A 19934-nucleotide genomic window follows, 5' to 3' on the forward strand; every position below is an offset into this window, starting at 1 on the left:
TCTTCAGTTTTTTGCAATAGTTTGAGAAGGAAAGGTATTAAGTCTTCTTTGAATGTTTGGTAGAATTCGCCAGGGAAGCCGTCTGGTTCTGGACTTTTATTTTTGGGGAGGTTTTTGATTACTGTTTTGATCTCCTTACTGGTGATTGGTCTATTCAGATTCTCTATTTCTTCTTGATTCAGTTTTGGAAGGTTGTATGATTCTAAGAATTTATCCATTTCTGCTAGATTATCCAATTTGTTGGCATATAGCTTTTCATAGTATTCTCTTAGAATCTTTTGTATTTCTGAGGTGTCCGTTGTAATTTTGCCTCTTTCATTTTTGATTTTATTTATTTGAAGCTTCTCTCTTTTTTTTCTTGGTGAGTGTAGCTAAGGGCTTGTCAATTTTGTTTATCTTTTCAAAGAACCAGCTCTTAGTTTCATTGATTTTTTTCTATTTTTTTTTTTTTTAGTCTCTAGCTCATTTATTTCCACTCTGATTTTTATTATTTCTTCCTTCTAGTGATTTTGGGCTTTGTTCTTCTTTGTCTAGTTCCCTAGATGTGCTGTTAGATTGTCTATTTGAGATTTTTCTTGTTTGTTGAGGTAGGCCTGTATTGCTATAAACTTTCCTCTTAGAACTGCTTTTGCTGTATCTCATAAATTTTGGCATGTCATATTTTCATTTTATTTGTCTCCAGGTACTTTTTTATTTCTCCCTTGACATCTTTGTTGACTTAGTAGTTGTTCGGTAGCATTTTGTTTAATCTCTGCACGTTTGTGGCTTTTCCAGTTTTCTTCCTGTAGTTGATTTCTAGTTTCAAACCATTGTGGTCAGAAAAGATGCTTGGTGTTATTTCAGTCTTCTTAAATTTATTGAGGCCTATTTTGTGGCCTAATGTATGATCTATCCTGGAGAATGTTCCATGTGCATTTGAAAAGAAGGTGTATTCTGTGGTTTTTGGGTGGAATGTTCTGTAGATATCTACTAAGTCCATCTGGTCTAATGTGTCATTTAAGGTCAGTGTTTCCTTGTTGATCTTCTGTTTGGATGATCTATCCATTGATGTAAGTGGAGTGTTAAAGTCCCCTACTATTATTCTGTTGCTGTCTATTTCTCCTTTTATGTCTGTTAGTAATTGCTTTATATATTTAGGTGCTCTCATGTTGGGTGCATAGATATTTATAATTGTTATATCCTCTTTCTGAATTGTTCTCTTTATGATTATGTAGTGCCCTTCTTTGTCTCGTGCTACAGTTTTTGTTTTAAAGTCTATTTTGTCTGATATAAGTATTGCTACCGCAGCTTTCTTTTCATTGCCATTCGCATGGAGTATCTTTTTCCATCCCTTCACTTTCAGTTTGTGAGTGTCTTTAGGTCTGAAATGTGTCTCTTTTATGGATCATATATATATGGCTCTTGTTTTTTAATCCAATCAGCTACCCTCTGTCTTTTGATTGGAGCATTTAGTCCATTGACATTTAAAGTAGCTATTGATAAGTATGTAGTCATTGTCATTTTGTTACTTTTTTCTGGGTGTTTTAGTAGTTCTTCTCTCTTCCTTTCTTCTTCTCTTGCTCACTTCTATGGTGGTTTTATGGCTTTCTTTAGTTTTATGTTTGGGTTCCTTCCTTTTAATTTTTTGTGTATTTGTTATAGGTTTCTGGTTTGTGATTACCATAAGGTTTGTATATAATAACTACATAAATAGCAATCTATATTAAGTTGGTGGTCTCTTAAGTTTGACCTCTTGCTAAAAGCTCTACTCTTTTACTCCCCTCCTTCCACATTTTGTTTTAGATATCATAGTTAACTTCTTTTTTGTGTGAGTGTATCCATTAACCTTTTATCTTGGAAATAGATAGTACTAGTTCTTTTGACCTTCATGTTAGCTTCGTAGGTGATTGATCAGCTACCTTTACTGTATATTTGCCTTTACCAGTGATTTTTATTATTATTATTTTTGATAATTTTCTTATTCCTATTTGTAGTCTTTTCTTTTCCACTTAAATAAGTCCTTTTAGCATTTCTTGTAAGTTTGGTTTCTCAATGATAAACTCCTTTAGTTTTTGCTTGTCTGGAAAAGTTTCTCTCTCCTTACATTCTGAGTGATAACCTTGCTGGGTAGAGTATTCTTGGCTGTAGGTTTTTCCCTTTCAGCACTTTAAATATATCATACCACTTCCTTCTAGCCTACAAAGTTTCTGCTGAGAAGTTAGCCATACAAAAGAGTTCCTTTGTATGTAACTTGTTGCCTTTCCCTTGCAGCTTTTAGGATTCTCTTTGTCTCAGTTCTTGACATTTCAATTACAATGTGTCTTGGTGTAGACCTCTTTGGGTTCATCTTATTTTGCCCTCTCTGTGTTTCCTGTACCTGAATGTTTGTTTCCTTCCTTAGGTTAGGAAAGTTTTCAGCTATTATTTCTTCTAATAGATCCTCTGCCCCTTTGTCTCCCTATTCTTCTGGGACACCTATAACACAGATGTTCTTGCACTTGATGTTGTCCCTTAGACTGTTTTGGTTCTTTTTAATTTTTTTTCTTTACTCTGTTCAGCTTGGGTGATTTCCTCTAGTCTTTCATCCCGCTCACTGATCCATTCTTCTGTATCATCTACTCTGCTACTGATTCCTGCCAGTAAATTTTTCATTTCCATTATTGTATTCTTCAGTTCTGATTGGTTCTTTTTGATATTTTCCAATTCTTTGTTGAAGTTCTCACTATATTCATCTATTCTTCTCCCAAGATCAGTGAGTGTCCTTATGACTATTAGTTTGTACTCTTTGTCAGGTAGATTGTTTATCTCTGTTTCATTTAGTTCTTTTTCTGAGGATTTGTCCTGTCCCCTTATTTGGAACATATTCCTTTGTCTCCTCATTTTTTCCATTTCTCTGTTCTTATGTTTGTGTTTTAGGTAGATCAGCTATGTCTCCTGATCTTGGAGAAGTGGCCTTATGTAGGAGATCCTTATAAGGCCCAGCAATGTGCTTCCCTCTTGTCACCAGTTCCAAATGTTCCAGGAGTGTCCCCTGCGTGGGCTATATGTGTCCTTCTGTTGTGGCAGATTTGCCAATACTGCAGGTGCACGGGAAGGCTAGGCCATCCCCCTAGACAGCTGGTTGTAAGGCTCAGTTGCGTGTGGCTGCTGCAGTCACTTTATCAGATGGTGGGAGCCCCAGCACAGCTGGCTGCAAGGTCTAATAGCACATTCCTGCTACAGTTTTTCTGTTAAGTGAGTAGGACCCTAATGTGGCTGGTTGCTAGGCTCAGGGGCTCACAATTGCTGTAGGCCTCTGGTGTACAAGGCTATTGTCAGCTCTCTCAGTAGTGCAGCTGGGTGGGGCTGGCCCCAGGCGTGGCAGCACACAATTGCTTTAGGCATTGGAAGGTGGGGCAGATCCCCTATATGGCTGTTTGAGAAGAACAAGTCTGTTACAGCTGACAAGCCCCACCACCCACTGGCCCACCCACCCTGTCCACACAATCCTGCCCCATGAAGATGCCATGCCCCACTGAGTGGACCCACTCATCCTGCTGAAGAGGTTCCACACACCCTGTCTATGCAGACCCACAAGTTGCTCCAGGACTTGTTGGTGGGTGGGGTCCATTCCTAGGGCAGGCTGCCTGCCCTGGCTGAGCTGGATTAAATCAGTACTCTAGTGGGCAGGGCAAACCCCAGTGCTAACAGACCAGGGTAAGAACTCCAGTGGTGTCTGCCTGTGTCTGTGTCAGCACACCTATACTAGAGCACAATAATGGCTGTCACCAATGTCTCAGTTCCTGGGGAGGTGGCCGCAGCTGCCTCCTGCCTCCCTGAGATGCACCCAGAGCCCACCAAGTCAGTCTCTCTTCATCAAAGGACTGTGTACCTTTCTTCCTGGTGATTTTGTGTTGCTTTCTGAAATGGGTGAATTTGTGTGTGTACCCTTTAAGAGCAGGCTTTTCTTTCTCTTATGTTTGGTAGCTTTTCTGAGGGTATTCCTTGTTGTTGTTAATAGCCAGCAAAGCCAGATATTATGACACTTGTCTCAGTTGTGCTGAGTTCAAAAGCTGCTTATTATGGCATAGCTCTCCTCTTCAGATCCCCTGCTCTTCCACAGGAAGCTTCATATCTTAAGATTGTTCCTGGATGTAAAGTGCCATGGCTAGAATGTGGCTGTTTTCCTCTCCAGAAAGGCATTTCTGCCTCTTCCACCTCAGTCAGCACTGTCCCTTGTTGTGGGCATTCTTTTTATCCAGTTTCTGGTTCTCTCTCAGAGGTAATTGTTCCAAGAGTAGTTGTAAATTTGTTTTGTCTGTGGGAGGGGGTGAGTCCAGAGTCCTCCTACACCTCATATTCCCAGCCTAGAATGAAAATAATCTTATAATTTTATTTATAGCCTACATTTAACTTTCTTATCTCACTCTTTCTTCATAATACAAAAATATATCTCAAACTTGTAATCAGATTGTTACTAATTTCAAGTTATTAATGACTTAATGATGTATTACTGAGCTGTCATTTTAAATGCTTTTGTTAACTTTGTTTCTCTTATAGAGAAGAAAACTGCATCTCAGCCCTGAGCACTGTAGTAACTTTTACGTGGAACAGTATGGGAAAATGTTTTTCCCCAATTTAACAGCTTACATGAGTTCTGGGCCACTTGTTGCTATGATATTAGCTAGACATAAAGCCATCTCTTACTGGAAAGAACTTTTGGGACCAAGTAATAGCTTACTAGCTAAGGAGACACACCCAGACAGGTAACTTTCCTAGGGGGAAAAGTGAAATCCAACTATGAAAATGAAAAAAAAAAAAATCTGATTTCATTATAATAGGAATTTCCTTTTATTTGAGACTTCCTGAATCAGCTGCTTTTTGTGTGTATGTTGTGTGGGGGAGGTTCATTTTATGCCTTAACTATTTAAAAGTCTATCTTTAATACCAAATACCACAAAAGGCCTCATGGAATATCTGATTTATGGTTGATGAGGCTTATTCTTTTCTCAACCTTGAATTAAACTGCCACTGAAGTAGGATTTTTCATGGGAAAATTGGTATGGTATTTTAGAAGAATATTGATAATACAGACCAGAAATCCAGATTTTCAGCATTATCATTAATGTCTGGAAACCAGAGGACATTGAGTTCTTGCACTTTTGAATATGCATTGCTTTTTCACTTCTCACAAAACTACACCTCCTTTTACCCAGAGAACTCCTATTTTCCCAGTGTATCTCTCCTGCAGATTTAAATATATCTGACCCTAGTCTAGATAGATTTAAGCTTAAATTTGAAATAGATTAAAACCTGTATATATGAGAAGTGGCAATGCTTTTGTAAAATTCCTAAGTAGAATACACATGTGAAAACTAAGGAAAGGATGTCAAATTGGATGGTCATCATCTCTAACTTGCTTTTAGTCTAAGGGCAATTTATGGCACAGATGACCTAAGGAATGCACTTCATGGGAGTAATGATTTTGCTGCAGCAGAAAGAGAAATTCGATTCATGTTTCCTGAAGGTGAGCTACAGATGAGTAATTAGTCAATCACGTCTCCTTATTGTTTGCTTTTTGTTTTATTTTGGGGATGTAGCTGGGACAGAAGATAACACGGTTTTTCTCCAATATATTTTGTCATATTTTCAAGTTGTAGTTCCTTAAAAACTTGAAGCTGGGACCAGCCCTGTGGCATAGTGGTTAAGTTCAGTGTGCTGTGCTCTGCTCTGGCAGCCTGAGTTTGCAGTTTTGGATCCTGGAGATGGACCTACACCACTCATTGGCCATGCTGTGGTGGGGTCCCATGCTGTGGCAGTGACCCACATACAAAATAGAGGAAGATTGGTACAGATGTTAGCTCAGGGCAGATCTTTCTCAAGCAAGAAAAAGAGGAGGATTGGCAACAGATGTTAGCTCAGGGCAACTCTTCCTCAGCAAAAAAACCAAAAAACGAAAACTTGAAGCCAAAAATGGAAAACTCAGCATTTCCCTTGGAACTAAATTGTGCCCTATCGGGAATCTTTCAAGAAAAGTTTATATATTTTTTCTTTCTTTGCTCTTGGACTAGACATATTTAGGGTTTCTCTTCTCCTTCTGTGTTATAACTCCTTTTAGTTATCCCTAATGCATCAGTAAAGTCTGTTACACATGAAAACAAGAATCTCCCTTGGAAATTATGATTGATTTACCATTTTCTCTAAAAATTTACTGTTTGCCTAACAAATGCTCATGCAGTTATAAAATTAATAGTTTTCAGGCCCTTTTTTGTTTCCATCCCTTATGGAAGTTGTAAACCTTTTAGAAGTGGGCATAATGAGGAACAACACTGAGATTTTTAGTTTGTTTTCAATAATATTTTTAGGGTAGGAAGAAAATTTGGTGATTTTCATTATAAAGAAAAAAAATGCAAAGCACAAGGCAGTTTTGAATTTTTGGGGGGCGTGTTATTTTTCTCTAACTCATTTAGACCTGTTCCTCAGTATTTTCTACAGAAGATTTATTCAAAGAAAACTGAAAACTGTCCTGGAGATTTAAAAGTCCTGATTCTAAAACGAACAAAAACTGTTTTGTAGACATTTGTACACAAAAGGGTTTGCCTGCTTACATCTTTTATTCTTACTGATCTAATTTCTGTCACATATCCATTCCATTGAAGTATCTTTTTCTTTGGAACTGTTTATTGTGGAAAATTTAGATCATACACTAAAGTAGGCAGAATAGTATAATAAACCCCTAATGAACACATCACCCAACATCAACAGTTGTTTTCAGTCTGTTTTTTTCCTAAAGATTGGCACCTGAACTATCTGTTGCCAATCTTTTTTTTTTTTTTCCTTCTTCTCCCCAAAGCCCCCTCAGTACATAGTTGTATATTCTACTTGTAGGTCCTTTTAGTTCTCTGTGGGACTCTGCCTCAGCATGGCTTGATGAGCGATGCTAGATCCGTGCCCAGGATCCGAACCAGTGAAACCCTGGGCTGCCAAAGCGGAGTGTGTGAACTTAATCACTTGGCCACAGTGCCAGCCCCTGTGGTCAGTCTTATTTCGTGTATAACCCCTGTCCTACTTCTGCTTCCATATTATTTTGAAGCACATCTCAAGCATGAGATGTCTTTTTAATGTGTAGCACTTTAGATTTAGTCCTACTAGTGAATTAGACTTTTCCTCTTTAGCTTTTAACCAAAAGAGGATGAAAACGTACTTTCTCTTAAGTAGAAGATACATTTGGAAGTTCTTCTTACTCATAGGTTTCTATCCCTAAACTGTGATTTTAGATTGGCCTTGATTTTACCGGTTAATCCTCTAGACATGAGTTTAAGAGATATAATTAGACATTTGAGAAGCAGCAGTTGTAGGATAAATATAAATGATTAGTTACTTACCACACTGCAGATCTTTTGCTGTGGGAATGTGAAGTTCTTTGAAGTAAATTCTGAGATTTGGTATGAACTCCCTCTAGCTTAGCAGTCAGTCAAGAACTATGTGCAAAACCCTATATGATGAGTAATTAAAACAAGTTAAAAGATATTCAAAGACATGTTCTTAACTTTTGAAAAAGGTAGTGGTCTTCCCTTTCCCTTTTAATAGGGGTGGCTAATTCAAAGCTTTGCTATAGTCATTCATTTAACAAATTTATTGAGTTACCTTCTATGTGCCAGACATGTAAAGAATAATAAGATGTCCCTGCTCTCAAGATGATCATATTTTAAAAGTCTATAAAAATAAATATACAATGCAATGTATAAATTATAAATGTCATTAAAAAGCATAATGAAAGTTCATCTATGTAAGAAACATGAAAACACGTTTTATTTTCTCATTAATTCATCCCACCCTAGTTTCTAGAGACAAATAATAAATGCTCAGCAAAAATAGATGAGGCAGAAACAAATAATCCAAAAATGAAGTTAAGGAAACAGTTTCATTCACATTAACTCCAAAAATAATAAAATATTTAGTAATAAATTTGATAAAAGAAGCTCAGTTCTTATACATTTAAAAGCACAAAACATTGCTGAGAAAAATAAAAGAATATCTAAATAAATAAATGTCCCCATGTTCATGGATCAGAAGAGTCAATATTGTCAAGATGGCAGTTCTCTCCAAATTGATCAGTAAATTAAATGCAATTCCTATCAAAGTCCATACTTGCTTTTATATAGAGATTGACAAGCTAATTCTAAAATTTATATGGAATTGCAAAGGATCTAGAAGAGCTAAAAAAATTTTGAAAAAGAAGAATAAAGTTGGAGGACTTCCACTAACCTGATTTCAAAAACTTACTACAAATCCACAATAATTAAGACAGTATGGTACTAACATAAGGATAGACATATAGATCAATGGAACAGAATTGAGAATGTAGAAATAAATCCTTAGATTTATGGTCAATGGATTTTAGACAAAAGTACCTGGGCAATTTGATGGGGGAAAGGATGGTCTTTTCAACAAATGGTGCTGGGACAACTGGATATCCACATGCAAAAAAAGAACTTAGACCCTTGTTTCATACCTTACATAAAATTGAACTCAACATGGATCATACACCTAAACATAAGAGCTGAAAACATAGAAGAAAATCTTCGTGACTTTGAGTTGGAGAAAGAATTTTTACATATGACACAAAAGCGTGATCCATAAAAGAAGATATTGGTAAATTGGACTACATAAAAATTAAAAGCTTTTGTGCTTCAAAAGCCATCATTAAGAATATGAAAAGATGCAGCAAAGCAGTCCTAAGAGGGAAATTCATTGCAATACAGGCTCACCTCACTAAACAAGAAAAATCTCACATAAGCAACCTCAAACAACACCTAACAGAATTAGGAAAAGAAGAACAAAGCCCAAAGTCAGTAGAAGGAGGGAAATAATAAAAATTAGAGCAGAAATAAACGATATTGAAACAAAAAAGACAGTAGAAAGGATAATGAAACAAAGAGTTGGTTCTTCGAAAAAATTAACAAAATCGACAAACCCTTAGCCAGACTCACTAAGAAAAGAAGAGAGAAATCTCAAATAAGTAAAATTAGGAATGAGAGAGGAGAAATCACAACAGATACCAAAGAAATACAAGGGATCATAAGAGAATACTATGAAAAACTATATGCCAACAAATTGAACAACCTAGAAGAAATGGACAAATTCCTAGACTCCTACAACCTCCCCAAACTGAATCAGGAAGAAATAGAGAATCTGAATAGACCAATCACATGTAAAGAAATAGAAACAGTAATCAAAAACCTCCTCAAAAATAAGAGTCCAGGACCAGACAGCTTCTCTGGAGAATTCTACCAAACATTCAAAGAAGATTTAATACCTATCCTTCTCAAACTATTCCAGAAAATTGAGGAAGATGGAGCACTCCCTAACACATTCTATGAAGCCAACATCACTCTGATCCCCAAACCTGACAAGGACAACGCAAAGAAGGAAAACTACAGGCTGATATCACTGATGAACATAGATGCAAAAATCCTCAACAAAATTCTGGCAAACTGAATACAGCAATACATCAAAAAGATTATACACCATGATCAAGTGGGATTTATACCAGGGACACAGGGATGGTTCAACATCCGCAAGTCAATTAACGTGATACACTACATTAACAAAATGAGAAACAAAAACCACATGATCATCTCAATAGATGCAGAGAAAGCATTCGACAAGATCCAACATCCATTTATGATAAAAACCCTCAATAAAATGGGTATAGAAGGAAAGTACCTCAACATAATAAAGGCCATATATGACAAACCCACAGCAAACATCATACTCAATGGACAAAAACTGAAAGCCATCCCTCTGAGAACAGGAACAAGACAAGGGTGCCCACTTTCACCACTCCTATTCAACATAGTACTGAAGGTGTTGGCCAGAGCAATTCGGCAGGAAAAAGAAATAAAAGGAATCCAAATAGGCAATGAAGAAGTAAAACTCTTGCTGTTTGCAGACGACATGATCTTATATATAGAAAACCCCAAAGAATCCATAGGAAAACTATTAGAAACAATCAACAGCTACAGCAAAGTTGCAGGGTATAAAATCAACATACATAAATCAGTAGCATTTCTATACACTAACAATAAACTAACAGAAAAAGAACTCAAGAACTCAATCCCGTTCACAATCGCAACGAAAAGAATAAAATACCTTGGGATAAATTTAACCAAGGAAATGAAAGATCTATACAATGAAAACTACAAGACTTTCTTGAAAGAAATTGGTGACGACATAAAGAGATGGAAAGACATTCCATGCACATGGATTGGAAGAATAAACATAGTTAAAATGTCCATACTACCTAAAGCAATCTACAGATTCAACGCAATCCCAATCAGAATCCCAATGACATTCTTTACAGAAATTGAACAAACAATCCTAAAATTCATATGAGGCAACAAAAGACTGAGAATTGCTAAAGCAATCCTGAGTAAGAAAAACAAAGCCAGAGGCATCACAATCCCTGATTTCAAAACATACTACAAATCTACAGTGATCAAAACAGCATGGTACTGGTACAAAAACAGGCACACAGATCAATGGAACAGAAGTGAAAGCCCAGAAATAAAACCACACATCTATGGACAGCTAATCTTTGACAAAGGAGCTGAGGGCCTACAATGGAGAAAAGAAAGTGTCTTTAACAAATGGTGCTGGGAAAACTGGACAGCCACATGTAAAAGATTGAAAATTGACCATTCTTTTTCACCATTCACAAAAATAAACTCAAAATGGATCAAAGACCTAAAGATTAGGCGTGAAACAATAAGTTTTCTAGAAGAGAATATAGGCAGTACACTCTTTGACATCAGTTTCAAAAGAATCTTTTCGGACACCATGACTCCTCAGATGAGGGAAACAATAGAAAGAATAAACAAATGGGACTTCATCAGACTAAAGAGCTTCTTCAAGGCAAGGGAAAACAGGATTGAAACAAAAAAACAGCCCACTAATTGGGAAAAAATATTTACAAGCTACTTATCCAACAAAGGGTTAATCTCCATAATATATAAAGAACTCACACAGCTCAACAAAAAAAACCCAAACAACCTGATCAAAAAATGGGCAGAGGACATGAACAGACATTTCTCCAAAGAAGATATAAGGATGGCCAATAGACACATGAAAAGTTGTTCATCATCACTAATCATCAGGGAAATGCAAATCAAAACTACACTAAGATATCACCTTACACCCGTTAGATTGGCAAAAATATCCAAAACCAAGAGTAACAAATGTTGGAGGGGTTGTGGAGAAAAAGGAACCCTCATACACTGTTGGTGGGAATGCAAACTGGTGCAGCCACTATGGAAAACAGTATGGAGATTTCTCAAAAAGTTGAAAATAGAAATACCTTATGACCCAGCCATCCCACTACTGGGTATCTATCCTAAGAACCTGAAATCCACAATTCCAGGAGTCCCATGCACCCCTATGTTCATTGCAGCATTATTTACAATAGTCAAGACGTGGAACCAACCCAAGTGCCCAGCAACTGATGATTGGGTAAAGAAGATATGGTGTATATACACAATGGAATACTACTCAGCCATAAAAAAGGACAAAATTGTCCCATTCTCATCAACATGGATGGACCTTTAGGGAATTGTGTTAAGCGAAATAAGCCAGACAGAGAAAGACGAACTCTATATGACTCCACTCATAGGTGGAAGTTAACATATAGACAAGGAGAACTGATTGGTGGTTACCAGGGCAAAGGGGGGGTGGGGGAGGGCACAAAGGGTGAAGTGGTGTACCCACAACATGACTAACAATAATGTACAACTGAAATCTCACAAGGTTGTAATCTATCATAATCTTGATAAAAAAAAAAAAAGAATATGAAAAGAGAGGCTGGCCCCATGGCTGAGTGGTTAAATTTGCGTGCTCTGCTTCAGCGGCCCAGGGTTTCACTGGTTCTAATCCTGGGTGCGGACATGGCACCACTCATCAGGCCATGCTGAGGCGGTGTCCCATATGCCACAACTAGAAGGACCCACAACTAAAAAAAATATACAACTATGTACTGGGGAGATTTGGAGGAAAAGAAGGAAAAATAAAATCTTAAAAAAAAAAAAAAAGAATTTGAAAAGCCACAAACTGGGAGAAAACATTTGCAAGTCATGTATCAGATAAAGAACTTGTATCCAGAACATATAAAGAACTCTCTTACAACTCCATAATAAGACAAACAACCCAACTAAAAACTAGACAAGAGATTTGAATAGGCATTTCACAAATGAAGATATATGAATGGCTAATATGCACATAAAAAAAGCTCAACATAATTAATCATTGTGGAAATGCAAATTAAAACCACAATGAGATACCACTGCATACCCACTAGAATGGCTATAGTCAATGGCAAGGATATAGAGATACTGTGATCCTCGTACATTATTGTAAAATGGTACGGCCACTTTGGAAAACAGTTTGGCAATTTCTGAAAATGTTAAACATACACTTACCATGTAACTCCACTAGCAGTTCTACTAGAGGAATCTACCCACCCAAGAGAAATGAAAACATACATCTACATAAAGACGCATGTGAGTGTTCATAGCTGCATTATTTAATATAGCCAAAAACTGGAAACAATCCAGCTGTCCATCAAAGGATAAACAAAACTTAATATAGCTATATGTTGTAATACTACACAGCAATTAAAAGGAACAAGCTACTGATACATGCTACACCATGGATGCATCTCAAAACATGTGCTAAGTGAAAGAATCCAGGCACAAAAGACCAAAATTTTTTTTTCTGTTTTATCTCCCCAAATCCCCCCCGTACATAGTTGTATATCTTAGTTGCAGGTCCTTCTAGTTGTGGCATGTGGGACACCACCTCAACATGGCCTGACAAGCAGTGCCATGTCTGCGCCCAGGATCCAAACCCGCAAAACCCTGGGCTGCCGCAGCAAAGCACGCAAACTTAACCACTCGGCCACGGGGCCGGCCCCAAAAGACCAAATATTATATGATCAATTTATGTGAAATGTCCAGAATAGGCAAATTTTTAGAAACAGAAAGAAGCTCAGTTGTTGCCAAGGGCTGAGGATAGGAGTGGAAGCACGGAATTGCAAACGGGTACAAGGAAACATTTTTGGGGTGATGGAAGTGTTCTAAAACTGTATGGTGAGGATCACACAACTATAAATTTATAAAAAATCAATTGTATACTTCAGTGGGTGAATTTTGTGATATGTGAATTATATCTCAATAATGCTGTTTTTTAAAAATAAAATTATAAAAAATAGATGAGGTTCCTGTTCCCATGCAGTTTATAGTCTAGTGTTCAAAATATAGCCATTAAACAATAATTACCCAAATAATTGCATAATCATTGTAATAATTGCATAGTTATTGTATGGTAAGTACTATGCAAGGCAATTAGAGGGTATCGTGAGAGACTACAGTAAGAAAGGCCTGACTGAGGAAGTAACATTTTAGCTGAGATCCAAGAGATAAGTAGTGGTTAACCAGAGTGAAGGGAAGAACATTCTAGCAGAAGGAACAGCATGTGCTCAGGTCATAAGCAGGAAAGAAGATGGCACATTCTATAAATTGAAAGATCGGGGTGGAGAAATGTAAGATGAGATTGGAGAGATATATGGAGGTCACATGGTAGAGAGTCTTGTGAGCCATGGTGTTAAGTTCTGTCTTGACTATAAATGCAATGAGGAGCTACTGAAGCATTTTAAGGATGGAAGGGACAACATCAGATTCTCATTTTTAAGATACTACCAAAGGCCTGGGCACAGGGAACATTGAACACGATAAACATGGTCTTAACGTTCATGGAACTGAAAGAGTAAAAGAGACAGATGACAAATATTTGTGTAACTGAAATAAAATTGTTACAGTGATCAGTGTAATGAAGGGTGCTATTATGAGACTAATGGGAAAGGAACCTTTTATCCAAGACCTGTGAGCCTTCTCTCAGCTTTTCCTGGCATCGTGGCAAAGGACTCCCATTGTTAGTCCTTGTCTCATGGAGACTGAGCCTGTACACTAGTCCTACAGAAATCTGTCCTCCCACCCTCCTTTCCCTTGGACCAGTGAAGATTTAGATCTGCCCACATGAGACCAGTAGCTTCACTTTCTCATCTTTATCAAAAGTAGCATATCGATGGACATCAACCTCTAAAGACCTACCAAGACTTATAAAATATATTCTTTCTTGTAGAAATATATTCTTTGTTGTATTGCAAGTTTGGTTCACCTACATAGTGTTCAAACAAAGCTGAAGAGACTAAAATCTCCCTATCTGAAATAATTTATTTAAAAACCTGAAAAATAAGAGCAAGAATATTGATACATATTATATAGACAGAAATAGATTTTATGTGTATATTCAGTAGTCTATAAGAGAGCAAAAACTATATATTATTTTCTGTTGTATCTATACACTTTGCAAGGTGCCTGCCATTTTCTTGGCAGAAATTAATTTTTGAAATGAATTAATCTCCTGGATTTTACATGTTTTTCATTCGTATTTTTCTTTTTATAATGTTGTCCATTATTTACTATAAAAAACGTGGAAGTGGAAATGCAGAAAAGGATATAGTTGAAAACATAATCAGAATCTTATACATGATCATTATTAGCACCTTGATATGTTTTTTGCCAGTCTTATGTAGTCTTATTATTTTTCTCTGTGTGTGCTTGTGTGTTTTTGAACAAACTTATGCTATGTATCTAGTTCTGTTTCCTTTTTTTTAAAAAAAAGCTTTTTATTTCTCATGGCATTAAAATTTCTTTGAAGATTTTTTAATGACTATATAATATTTCATCATTTATTTTGGCTTTAATGGGAATACATTTGTATTTGCAGTGATTGTTGAGCCCATTCCAGTTGGACAAGCTGCTAAGGACTATTTAAATTTATATGTAACACCAACCTTGCTTGAAGGACTCACAGAGCTTTGTAAGCAAAAACCAGCAGATCCTTTTGTAAGAAATCTTTTTATTTACACTAAAGAATATTGTCTATGGTTTTTATATTTAAAACATTGTATTCTTTGAAACAGTGAAAGTATTGGGACTTGTTTTTAAAAACTATTTCATATACATTTTAGATGTTTCTTTGTGTATAACTTTTGATTACTTATTTCCTTGATGTGTTTTAACTCTTAAAAAACATTGTTCCTAAATACGTTTTCAATTATTGCATCCTTCAATTGCTGAGCATTGTTTTTTTGTGTACAACTTATATAATCAAAGGGTAAAATTAGATACGTACTTGAATTTTGTTCAACATTTTTTTTTGAGGAAGACTGGCCCTGAGCTAACATCCGTGTCCATCTTCCTCTACTTTATATGTGGGACGCCTACCACACCATGGCGTGCCATGCAGTGCCATGTCTGCACCCAGGATCCAAACTGGTGAACCCCGGGCCACCCAGAAGTGGAGTGTGCGAACTTAACTGCTGCGCCACCGGGCCAGCCCCTGTTCAACATGTTTGTTTCTCATGATATCTAAAATTTTTAAGTAGAAAACTTGTATTCATTCACATCCCTACATGCCTCAACGTTGCTCAGGCGGGTGGAAGAATGGTTGGGGAGGAAGAGCTAGGATAGTTGTCTAGGGCCAAATGTCATCCTGGGTCCTTCTTTACAGCTGCTCCCACCCATTTGAAGACTCTCCAAGATAATCAGGGAAGGTTATTTCAATACCAGCCCTACCAAAATAATATTTCTAGACTCTGTAAACACTCCCAAAGGGAATCCCCTTTGGAAGACAAAAAATTTAATCTCCTGTACTAACTTTGTCACTTTTACCAAAAAGAAAAGATAGGCAGATTATTTCTTTATATTATAAAAGTAATATATGTTTATTTAGTAGGAAACCTGAAACTATGTAAAAATGTAAAATGTAAAGAAGAGAAGAAAAAGATACCCCTGGTTCCATTTCCTAAACATAGTCTCTGATGTCATCTTGCCTGGATTCACCTCTGCCTCCAGACTCCTAACCTCTCTCTGAATCTCTCTTTTCTCTTCAGTAAAATACAGATATATTTGGTACCTACCTACCTAATAGGGATATTGTTAGGACTGAATGTATAAATGCTTGTAAAATTCTTAGTCAAGGTGTGTAATGCATAAGTGCTTAAATATCAGCTGCTATTATTGTTATTTTTTTCCAGTCCTTTTTTTTTCTTTGCTGAGGTTTTATTTTTTATATGACTATATATAAACATATATTCCATGAACATTGCTATATTTAAAAGAGGTGGGCTTTTTTCTTTTTTTGGCTGAGGAAGATTTGCCCTGAGCTAACATCCATTGCCAGTCTTCCCCTATTTTATCTGTGGGTTACTGGCACAGTGTGGCCACAGACAGGTGGTGTAGGTCTGCGCCCAGGAACCAAACCTGGGCTGCCAAAGTGGAGCATGCCAAACGTAACCACTAGGCCACTGGGGCTGGCCCTATAGAGATTATTTTAATAGGCACATGATCTATTTCTTTTATTACCTTTACTATTCCTTTTTTGCTGTTTGAGTTGTTTGCTATTATAAATACTGTGATAATAAACAGCTTTGAGTATAGAGCTTTTCACACACTGGGATTGTTTCATTTGGAAAGAGATCAAAGTAGAATTATGTCAAAATATATGAAGTTTAAAAATTTTTGGCCCTTAAAGAACTTTATTTTTTGATTAATTATTTTTTTGAATAAGTAATATTTGAATATCGTATAAAATTCAAAAGTTACAAAAGGATATATAGTGAAAAGTAACTCTTCTTATTCCTCTTCCTCAGCCACCCAGTTGTACTCCTTGGAGTCACTGTTACCAGCCTTTAGTGTATCCTTTCAGAGAAAACCTATGCACGGATAAGCATACATATGTTTATGTGCTTAAAAACACATACACATACAAAATTTAGTAGCTAGCCACTAAATATACTATTTGACACTTTTAACCTTATTTACTTAATACGTATTATAAATTTTTGCATAGCACCACCAACAAAATCTCCACATTTTAAAAGAACAGCTTATGGCATTCTGTTGTATGGATGCTCTACAATTTATTAATTAGTCCCATTTAGATGGTTGTTTGGGTTCTTTCTACTCTTTTGTTATTGTAAACTGCTGCAGTGAATATCCTCATTCACATGTCAGCACACCATTTGTCTATAGAATAAATGCCTACAAATGGAAGTACTGAGTCAAAAAGAATGTTATTTTGATGTTTTTGATATGTGCATTTTTAATTTGGATAAATATTGCCAAATTACCTTTTGTAATGGTTGTACCATTTTATACTTAGATCAAAAATGAATGAGAGTGCCTGATGTTTTTCAAGCCTTGCGTTTTTTGGCCAATCTGATAGATGAAAAATAATATCTGGTACCATTTTAATCTGTTTAATTTGTATTTCTTTTGTTATGAGTGAGTCTGAGTGTCTTTTTACATATGCTGCTTAAAGTCGTTTGCATTTCCTTTTCTGGGAACTTCCTACCCATGCCCTTTGTCCATTTTTTGGAGGAGAAGGGTGGTTCTAGATCTTTTCCTTATTGTGTTGGAATTCTATATATTTAGGAAAATATCCTTTTGTTGTTTAGTAGATTTTTTCAGTTTATCGCTTGTCTTTTGACTTTTTTCATGAGATATTTTAATTTTAATGTAGCCGAATTTATTGAGCTCTAGGTTTCTGGCTGTATTTAAAGAAGGTTTTCTGCTCTGAGATTATAAATAACATTCTCCCATGTTTCCTTCTAGTACTTTTTATGTTCCTTTTTTTACATATATATTTTTGATCATCTGGAATTTATTTTGCTATCGAGAGTGAGGTAGGGAGCCACATTTTATTTTATTTTCCACTGGGTTACCCAATTGGCCAAAACCATTTATTGAACAATCTCTATTTTCCTCATAGATTTAAGATTGCACTGTTAACATATACTAAGTTCCTGCATGCATTTAGGTTTATTTCTGTATTTTTTTCTGTTTTACTTACCTATATATCTGTTCATTTGCAAGTACCACACTGCTTTAATTATTGTAGCTTTATATTTTAAAATCAGGTAGTTCTAAGCCTCCTAGTTACTCTTCTTTTTCAGAATTTTCTTGACTTTTTTTGTGTTGTTATTTCTAATGTGAATATTTTCAGGTCACAGTACATACTATCATATTGCTTTCTTGAAAGGCCATGCCAGTTTACACTGTGATCACAAATGTATAATTCCCATTTCACCCCATCCACATTAGTATTAGATGTAAGTTAAAAACACTGAAGTGGAAGTGGGACTGATCTGATAACAGGCAAAAGAGACAAAAGAAATGATATTTCAATTGTTTTAACTTATATGTATATATTTACTGGCGAGGTTAAGCATTTTCCCTTGTGTTTAGTTGTATTTCCTCCTTTGTGAATTATCTATCTGTCTTTTGTCCGCTTACCTGTTGGAGTTTTGTGAGAGTTTTTTGTATGTTAGTTACATCAACCTTTAATCAGACTTACGGCAAAAATATTTCCCTTTTTGTTTAACTTTCAATTTTGCGTTTTAAATAATATTCAATAAGTCAGACCTTGATTTTTTTCCTTATTGTGAGTTTTCATTTACCATCTAAGTTTAGAAAGGCCTCTCCCATTGAAAGTTTTGCTAAATATTCACTTTTGTTTACTTGTAAATTTTTTATACTTAATTTTCCCGTGCATCTGGAATTATTTTTGTGTGTAACACAAGATGAAGATCTAAACTGATTTTTTTCTGACCAGTTGTCCTTGTACATTGATTTATGAAGCCTTACTTATCATGTATTAAATTCTATATCTTGGCATGTATTCTGTTACAAGGATCTTTACGTTCTAACAACAATACCACAATAAATAATTACTTTTAACGTTATTTTCAATGCTTCTGTATATACTTAACAATCTTTCTTTTTAGTTTTTTGTGATAAAATATGTATAAGATCAAACTTGCCATTTTAACCATTTTTAAGTGTACAATTCAGTGGCATTAATTATAGTCACAATTTTATGCAACCATCATCACTATCTATTTCCAAAACTTTTTCATCAACCCAACCAGAAATTCTGTAACCTAAGCAATAACTCCCCATTATCTCCTCCCCTCAGGCCCTAGTAACCTCTAATCTACTTTCTGTCTCCATGAATTTGCCTATTATAGATATTTAATATAAGTGGAATCAGACAATCTTCTTTTGCGTTTGGCTTATTTCGCTTAGCATAATGTTTTCAAAGTTCATATAGGTTGTAGCATGTATCAGAATTTCATTCCTTTATGGATGAATATTATTCCATTGTGTGTATATATCATATTTTGCTTATCCATTCATCTATTGATGAATACTAGGGTTGTTTCTACCTTCTGGCTATTGTGCATAATGTTGCAGTGAACATTGGTGTACAAGTATCTGTTTGAGTACTTGTTTTCAATTCTTTGAGGTATATGCATAAGAGTGGAATTGCTGGGTCACATGCTAATTCTGTGCTTAGCTTTTTGAGAAACCACCCAACTGTTTTTCACAGCGACTGCACCATTTTACTTTGCTACTAGCAATGTTTGAGAGTTTCAGTTTCTCCACATCCTGAGCAGCACTTATTCTTTTCTGTTTTTGTTTTTATTATAGCCATCCTAGTAGATGTGAAATGGTCTATTGTTGTGGTTTTGATTTGCATTTCCTTTACAACTAATAATGAGCATCTTTTCATGTGCTGTTTGGCTATTCGTATATTTTCTTTGGAGAAATGTCTGTTCATATTCAAGTTCTTTACTCATTTTTAACTGAGTTTTTTTTTGTTGAGTTGTAGGAGTTCTTTATATGTGGAAGATGTTAAATTCTTATCAGATCTATGGTTTGCAAGTATTTTCTTCCCTTTTGTAGGTTATCTTTTTGCTTTGTTTTTTTTTTTTAAGATTTTATTTTCCCTTTTTCTCCCCAAAGTCCCCCTGTACATAGTTGTGGGTCCTTCTAGTTGTGGCATGTGGGATGCCG

The 19934-nt window shown here is 35.9% G+C and overlaps 1 protein-coding gene across 4 annotated transcripts in view; it reads left to right on the forward strand.

The window, feature by feature from the left end:
• NME5 (NME/NM23 family member 5) overlaps positions 1-19934 on the forward strand; it is a 29413-nt gene that overhangs the window by 7216 nt on the left and 2263 nt on the right. For 2 of the 4 annotated variants that reach the window (XM_014853797.3, XM_070517311.1), the window contains exons 3-5: positions 4519-4724; positions 5385-5485; positions 14800-14918. In XM_014853797.3, the coding sequence (XP_014709283.1) occupies positions 4519-4724; positions 5385-5485; positions 14800-14918 (426 nt within the window). The remainder of the gene's footprint in view (positions 1-4518; positions 4725-5384; positions 5486-14799; positions 14919-19934) is intronic. The other 2 variants (XM_014853799.3, XM_070517310.1) reach the window with 1 other exon arrangement.

This window comes from Equus asinus, chromosome 9 (genome assembly GCF_041296235.1).
Source record: "Equus asinus isolate D_3611 breed Donkey chromosome 9, EquAss-T2T_v2, whole genome shotgun sequence".
NCBI lineage: Eukaryota > Metazoa > Chordata > Mammalia > Perissodactyla > Equidae > Equus > Equus asinus.